Source organism: Myotis daubentonii, chromosome 15, assembly GCF_963259705.1.
Source record: "Myotis daubentonii chromosome 15, mMyoDau2.1, whole genome shotgun sequence".
Lineage (NCBI taxonomy): Eukaryota > Metazoa > Chordata > Mammalia > Chiroptera > Vespertilionidae > Myotis > Myotis daubentonii.
The window spans coordinates 1,479,099-1,487,065 of record NC_081854.1 but is presented as its reverse complement, the minus strand read 5'-3'; the positions used below and the strand labels follow the sequence as shown (position 1 = coordinate 1,487,065).

General features: G+C 52.9%; 1 protein-coding gene across 1 annotated transcript; it reads left to right on the top strand.

Annotated features, from left to right (window-relative positions):
- SMIM17 (small integral membrane protein 17) lies at positions 1–7,664 on the top strand. The gene is made up of 4 exons (XM_059665111.1): positions 1–106; positions 3,771–4,067; positions 4,936–5,006; positions 6,676–7,664. Exons 2-4 carry the CDS (start codon positions 3,836–3,838, stop codon positions 6,784–6,786), a joined length of 414 nt encoding a protein of 137 aa, XP_059521094.1. The 5' UTR covers positions 1–106; positions 3,771–3,835; the 3' UTR covers positions 6,787–7,664.
- Positions 7,665–7,967: the final 303 nt, after the last annotated feature.

The window sequence follows — 7,967 nt, the reverse complement described above, 5'->3', positions numbered from 1 at the left end:
CCCCTCCCTCCCACCCCAACCCCATCCGCAGCCTCCGCGCCTGCGCAGCCGAGATTCCTGCCGCGCCATCTCTGCAGCAGCGCCTGGACGGGTCTGGTTGGGGAGGGTGAGTCCTTCCAGGGGCCCCGCGGGCGGCGGGGGCGGGGAACGGGGCTGGGGGCGCGGGCGGTGGTGGGGGGACCGGGACGCGCGGGGGGATGGGAACGAGCGCGCCCGGGGCGAGGGGCCAGGGCCGCTGCAGAGGCGGCCGCGGGCTGGGTCGGGCTGTGCCCCGGCCGGTGGGTTGGTTGCCCCTGAATTTCGGCCTGGACGCCGGGAGGGCGGGTGCCCTGCGCCGATGTCCCCGCGCCTGTCCGCGCGCGGTTTGCCGCGGGGGCTCCGTGTCCCGGTGCGCCCTCCCCGCGCGCGTGTGCGCCGGGCGTGTCTGGGTACGTGTGTCCCCCCCCGCTCCCCGCAGTGGCTGGGCGTTCGGGGCAGGGAGACGGGGTTCGCCTCCCCGCCGGCTCCAGGGAGCCCTGCGGCCCGGACCGGGGCCTGCGCCCTCCGTCCGCAGTGTCTGCCGCGGGGGCTCAGCCACAGGACGCGCGTGCGCAGCGCCTGGCCCATCGCCGCAATGCGGACCGGCCGCCTGGCCGCAGTTACTGTTATTGTCGTCGCTGTCATTCCCGTCCCCCTGCCCCCCGCCCCCGCCCCGCCCTCCCTCCTCCATCAGCACATCCAGCTCCTTCCGCCCTGGACCCGTGGCTCTCGGCTTCTCCCTCCGCCACCCTCCCCCCTGCATTCCCTGGGCTTAAACGCAGGATCCAGGACGTCTCCCACCGAAAATAAAACAAAACCAGAAACGAAACAGCTTTCCATCCAGGCGGATTAATTTTAGTTTAATTATTGGCACTGTTACCAGATGTCCCCCTCCTGTCCCCCCCCTTTGCCTCCCTCCCTCCCTCCCTCCCTCCCTCTGGCCTTCACTACACTGAAGTCTGGGTTGTCTTTCTTATTTATTTCTTTTAAATCCTCACCCAAGGATATGTTTTTATTGATTTGAGAGAGAGGAAGGGAGGGGGAGAGAGCGAGCGACATCCATCAGTTGCCTTCCCACACTTGCCCGGGCCAGGGATTGAACCCCCAACCTCGGTATGTGAACTGCCTGGGAATCGAACCCGCAACCTTTTTGGTGTAGAAGACAACGCTCCAACCAGCGGAGCCATCGGGCCAGGGCTTGTCTGGGTTTCTTGGAAACTGTGTCTGTGCTTGTGGCCCCTCCCACCACCCCCTGCACCTCCCCAGCCCACCGCCTGTGCTCACTGGCTCCCAGACTGTCTTCCTTCTACTTTTTTAATTTTATTTATATATATATATTTTTTTTAATATATTTTATTGATTTTTTACAGGGAGGAAAGGAGAGAGATAGAGAGTTAGAAACATCGATGAGAGAGAAACATCGATCAGCTGCCTTCTGCACATCTCCCACTGGGGATGTGCCCGCAACCCACGTACATGCCCTAGACCGGAATCGAACCCGGGACCTTTCAGTCCGCAGGCTGATGCTCTATCCACTGAGCCACACCGGTTAGGGCTACTTTTTTATTTTAAATAAATATATATATTAAATTTAAAGATGTGTTTTAATTGTTGACAGCATTACGGATGTCCCCCATCCCACCCTTACCCTCCCTCCACCTCAGGCCTTCACCCCACTATTGTCCGTGTCCATGGGTTGTGCATAGATGCACGTAAGTTCTTTGTTTAATCTCTTCCCGCCCCCACCCTCCCCTCTGAGACATGCCAGTCTGTTGCATGCTCCTATGTCTCTGGCTCTATTTTGTTTTGTCCATTAGATTCCACGTATGAGTGAGATCATGTGGTACTTGTCTCTCTCTGACTGTCTTATTTCACTGAACATGATGCTCTCCAGGTCCCTCCATGCTGTCTCAGAGGGTAAAACACATTTCTTTCTTATTGTTGTATCGTATTCCATGGTGTAAATGTGCCACAGGTGGGTTTTGTGTTTTTTTTTTTTTCTAATCAGTTCATCCCTAGAAGTGGGATCACTGGGTCAAATGGCAGTTCCATATTAAAAATATTTTTTTAAATAGGATGAGTTTTTTTTTAAAAGTATATATTTTATTGATTTTTTACAGAGAGGAAAGGAGAGAGATATAGAGTTAGAAACATCAATCAGCTGCCTCCTGCACACCCCCTACTGGGGATGTGCCCGCAACCAAGTTACATGCCCTTGACCGGAATCGAACCTGGGACCCTTGAGTCCGCAGGCCGACGCTCTATCCACTGAGCCATACCAGTTAGGGCCATATTTAATTTTTTGAGGCAACTCCATACTGTTTTCCACAGTGGCTGCACCAGTCTGCATTCCCACCAGCAGTGCACTTCTGGGAATATATCCCAAGAATCCCAAAACACCAGTCAGAAAGAATGTGCGCACCCCTATGTTCATAGCAGCTCAAGTTACAGTAGCCAAGATCGGGGAACAGCCCAAGGGCCCATCCATGGATGAGTGGATAAAGGAGCTGTGGGACATGTACACCATGGAATACCATGCAGCCGTAAAAATGAAGGATCTCTTACCCTTTGAGACAGCATGGAGGGACCTGGAGAGTATTGTGCTAAGTGAAATAAGCCAGTTAGACAAACCCATCCCTTAAACAAAGAAAATGTGGACATTTTCTTACAAACCTACACGGCCATTTCCACACTAAAAAAATCAATGAGAATTCTTTGATGTCACAGAGTACTCAGCCCAGAATCAAATTTCCTTGAGTGTCTCATTTAAAAAATTGGTTATTACAGCAGGTGCCTTTGAACGAGGCTCCAGACATGGTCGCACAGGCTTTGGTTGTTGGGTTGCTCACATTTCTTTGAAGTAGAGCATCTGCCTTTGGTGTGTTTTGTCCTGATTTTTTTTTGAGAGAGAGAAAAACATCAATTTGTTGTTCCACTTATTCATTTAAATGTATTTTTATTGATTTCAGAGAGGAAGGGAGAGGGAGAGAGAGAGAAACATCAACGATGAGAGAGAATCATGGATCGGCTGCCTCCTGCACGCCCCACACTGGGGATCAAGTCCACAACCCGGGCCTGTGCCCTTGACTGGAACCGAACCGGGACCCTTCAGTCCTCAGGCGACGCTCTATCCACGGGGCCACACCGGCCAGGGCTCTTACTTTTTTTTTTTTAATGACAGCAAAACAGAAAGCCAGGCCTGCAGGAGGCTGGTGGGGGGACAGACCCTTTGCTCTGCAGCCAGAGGGAGTCTGTGTGTGAGTGTCTCCCAGGAACTCCTGGCTCTGCCTTGGCACATGGAATGAGTGTGTGTGTGTGTGTGTATGTGTGTGTATGTGTGTGTATGTGTGTGTATGTGTGTGTATGTGTGTATGTGTGTGTATGTGTGTGTGTGTGAGTGTGTGTGTGTGAGTGAGTGTGTGTGTATGTGTGCGTGTGAGTGTGTGTGTATGTGTGTGTATATGTGTGTGTATGTGTATGTGTGAGTGTGTGTGAGTGTGTGTGTGTATGTGTGTGTGAGTGTGTGTGTGTGTGTGTGTGTGTGTGTGTGTGTTGCTTTATTTGTCTCCAGAGCACGCATCATCGTTCCACACACTGTCTGTCTCTCTCCCCGCACTAGACGGTAACCCGATGAGGGGAGGGCAGGGAGCCCTGCTCCAGTCAGTGCGTCCCTGGGTGCCCAGGACCAGCGCCTGGCACCCATGGCGCTCCGTGCGTACTTGCTGGATGACGGAATGTCTGTTGGTCCTCAGGTTCCAAGCCTGCGCCCAGGGGACCCGACGGGACCTTTGGACCGAGGAGAAGACCACCTGGAGACATGCAGAGTCTGCGGCCTGAGCAGCTGCGGGGGGTGATGCAGCCCGAGATGACCCAGCTGCTGCTGCCGCCCTACGAGACCAGGGTGCCCTACGAGACCAGGGTGCCCTACGAGACCAGGGCCTGGGACCAGAGCAGGACCTGGGACCAGAGCAGGGCCTGGGACCGGCGTGCCGCCTTCCTCCAGGACTGGGTGGCGGTGAGGGTGCCTGCCGGTGCTGGTGACCAGAAAGGTGAGGGCGCAGGTCCCGCGGGAGGTGGTGGGGAAGTCGGGGCAGAGCCTGGGGAGGATGAGACAATCGTTGCTTCACTGACCCATTCAACACGTTTTTCAAGTTTTATTTAGTTACTAGTGGCCCGGTGCACGAAATTTGTGCACAGGGGCAGGGTGTGCCTCAGCCAGGCCTGCACCCTCTCTAATCTGGGACCCCTCAGGCCTAAATCGGCAGTCAGATATCCCTCTCGCAGTCCAGGACTGCTGGCTCCTAACCTCTCAATTGCCTGCCTGTCTGATCACCCCTAACCACTCTACCTGCTGGCCTGATCGCCCCCAACTGCCCCCCCCGATGGTCTGATCGCCTCCAACTGCCCTCCCCTGCCAGCCTGATCACCCCTAACCGCCTCTGCCTTGGCCCCGCCACCATGGCTTTGTCCAGAAGGATGTCCGGAAGGTCTCCTGGCCTAATTAGCATATTACCCTTTTATTAGTATAGACTAGAGGCCCGATGTGCGAAATTCATGCAGAGTAGGCCTTCCTTTCCCCGGCTGCCGGCACCGCCTTCACTCTGGCACCCGAGGGACCCAGGCTTCCCTCGCTGCCCGTCTTCGTCCAGAAGGTTGTCTGGAAGGATGTCCAGTCTAATTAGCATATTACACTTTTAATATTATAGATTTTTGTTAGTCCTCACCCAAGGATATTTTTCCCATTGATTTTATTTATTTATTTATTTTATTTTCCATTGATTTTTAGAGAGAGTGGCAGAGAGAGAGGGAGGGAGGAGAGAGAGAGAAACATCGATGTGAGAGAGAACAAGCAGAGCCCCCTAGCTGGCCTGATCTCTTGCCCCCGGCTCCTTTCTCACCCACCTCCCCCTCACACAGACGTGTCTTCTCAAGAGACCAGGCTCCCCCAGGAGTGGAAAGCGGTGGAAGATGACTCGGAGGAATCCCGGGTAAGTCGGGGTTCCCGCCTCTGTCATGAATGTCCCACCTGCGACCTCAGTGAGCTGTCTCACTCCCTTCCTGCCATTTCCCTGCCCCACAAACGTCTGTTGAGGGATGTGAGCCCCACGAGGTCGCCCACGGGAAACAGAACACATTTCTTTGGAGGTCAGACATCGCGTGGAAGGTGTCCATGGGGTGTGTGTAACTCCAACCACAAATACCCTCAACTCTTCACTCATAAATTCATTATCACTTAACTACTCATTCATCTACCCCCTCATTCAGCCACCCTAACTTTCATTTGTCTACTCGTTACACATCCATTCCAGCCATCCACCTGTCCATCATCCACCCATCTATCCATCCTCCATCCATTCTTTCAGCTATCCATCCATCCATTTACTTATCCATCTATCCATCCATCCATTTTATCCATCCATCATCCACCCATCCATCCATCCTATCTGTCCATCTGTTCATCATCCATCCATCCATCCATCAATCATCCATCTGTTTATTCGTCCATCCATCCATTCCACCCATCCATCATCTATCTACCCATCCATCCATCCCATCTGTCCATCTGTTCATCATGCATCCATCCATCCATCCATTCATCCATCATCCATCCATTTATTCATCTATCTATCCATCCAACCACTTATTCATCCATCCATCTATCCACCTATCCATTTATTAATTTGTCTGTCCTTCTGTTCGTCCATCCATCCATCCATCCATCCATCCATCCATCCATCCATCCACCCACCCACCCACCCACCTTATCTCTCTATCTGCTTCTCCATCCATTGACCCTCCCATTTACCCATTGAACATCCCCCAACCATTCAACTGTCCTCACCCGAGGATATTTGTCCATTGGTTTTTAGAGAGAGTGGGAGGGGGGAAGGGAGGGGGAGACAGAGAGAGAAACATCGATTGTGAGGGAGACACATCGATTGGTTGCCCCCTACATGCTCTCCGACTGGGGCCAGGGATTGAACCTGGAACCCAGGTACATGCCCTTGACCGGGAATCGAGCCCTCAACCCTCCAATAGGTGAGTTGGTGCTCTAACCACTAAGCAACACTGGCCAGGGTTGGGACGCCGTCCAAAAAAGATGCCCGTTAGATATCCAAGTGGAGGTGGCAGGTAGACAGTGAGATGCATGCGTCGGGAATTTGGGAGAGGGGCTGGGTCAAGAAATACACACGCACAGGCATTTGGGGGTCAGTAGGGTCTAGCCCAGTGGTTCTCAACCTTGGCTGCACATTAGAATCACCTGGGAATCTTTTTAAAAATCCTGACTTCTGGGCCTCGTCCTCCGGAAATTCTGGTTCTTTGTGATGGGGTGGGGCCACAACATTAGTAACAAAGAAACAGAATTTCCGGAGGATGAGGCCCAGAAATCAGGATTTTAAAAAGATTCCCAGGCGATTCTAATGTGCAGCCAAGGTTGAAAGCCACTGGTCTAGAGATGGTATTTAAAATGGCGAGACTTTATCGCTTTGAAATTTTCCTCCCACGTTCCGATATTTCCTCTTCTGGGGCGTAGGGATGCTACGTCCGTTATCTTCCATCCGCCCCTGAATTCCATCAGCTCTTCTGTCCACATGCAGGTCAGTCCCGTGGCCCCTCCCTTCCCACTTTCATCCTTCTCTCCCCCTTCGATTTCAGGGCACCGTGGAGTGGCCGCGACCCCCCCAGCAAACGACCTTACTGCTGATCGTGTGCGGCCTCTTCCTGTTCCTGGTGTTAACGGGGATGCCCGCCGTGTTCTACATCTAAGCCCGTTCGGAAGGTGGCGAAGGAACCCCCCGGGTGATCTTTTGAGAGAGAGATGGAGGGAGGGAGAGAGAGAGAGAAACGTCGATGTGTTGTTCCACTTACTCCTGCACTCCTCGGTTGACCCTTGTGTGAGCCCTGACTGGGAACCGAACCCCCAGCCTTGGTGTATCCCGACAAAGCTCTAACCAACTGAGCTACCCAGCCAGGGAGGCCTCCCTGTCCCCACTTTTGAGCACCTCATTCATTTACAGTTCCTTTTGACAAAACCACGTGCTATCCTAGTAGACGTAGTCGCACTGACGTGCTTCTAGTCCTAGCCGTGGCCACGTCGTGAGGTCCGATCATTCGTGTTCTGTTCCGTGGGTCATTGTGCTTTGAAACTCGGTGATTGGGTTTATTTATCTGGTACAACCAGTGTTGTGTCTGTGACTTCCCGCACGGTGGAAAGGGAACGTGGCCTGTGACAATGTGTTTCCCACACCCACACCTTTCCAGAAAGCTTTCCCCGTGGCCAGAACGTGTCCGACGCTACCGCACGTGCCACGGGCATTTAAGAGGAATACGTAGCTTCTGCCCGTGGAATTGGAAACCCGGTCAGTCAGCTCAGTCTCACCAGTCGTGTTGTTCGGAGCCAGGCGCTGGGTCCTTGTGGCCTAAACCCGCATCTGCCAGAGGCCAGGGAGTCCGCGCAGAAACCCGTTGGCACAGTCCTGTCTGCCAGTGCAGTGTTCCTAGCCGTGTCTGTGTTCGTGTTCATCAGCTGTGTGCTTTGACGCCTGCGTGTAGCATTGTGACGTCCTTGCCAAGTAGATCAAGAACTCGTGGCCACACATGTGTCTGGCGTTTAGGACGAGCTCAATAAACGGTAGTGAAAACCCGACTCAGCGTCTTCGTCAAATAGAGAAAGACCGTCTTTAACCCGCTGAATCCTTGGCCTTCAGTTCTGTCTTGTCTCATGACAGCCCTGGTTGTTATGTTTTTGTTTTTTTTTTTTAAAAAAGATGTTTTAATTGGGGCAACCAAGTTTGGGTTCCCTCCCTGCAGCAAGTAGCTTTTCTGTGCAGTGGTTCTCAACCTTCCTAATGCCGCGATCCTTTTTAAAAATATATATATATTTTTATTTACTTTTTTTTATTGATTTTTTACAGAGAGGAAGGGAGAGGGATATAGAGAGTCACAAA

Bases quoted from the DNA above. Each gene is read 5' to 3' on its own strand.
- SMIM17 (XM_059665111.1), top strand. From the start codon at position 3,836: ATGCAGAGTCTGCGGCCTGAGCAGCTGCGGGGGGTGATGCAGCCCGAG. The intron at 4,068-4,935 runs GTGAGGGCGCAG...CCCCTCACACAG, and splicing joins CGGTGCTGGTGACCAGAAAG to ACGTGTCTTCTCAAGAGACC. The intron at 5,007-6,675 runs GTAAGTCGGGGT...CTTCGATTTCAG, and splicing joins ATGACTCGGAGGAATCCCGG to GGCACCGTGGAGTGGCCGCG.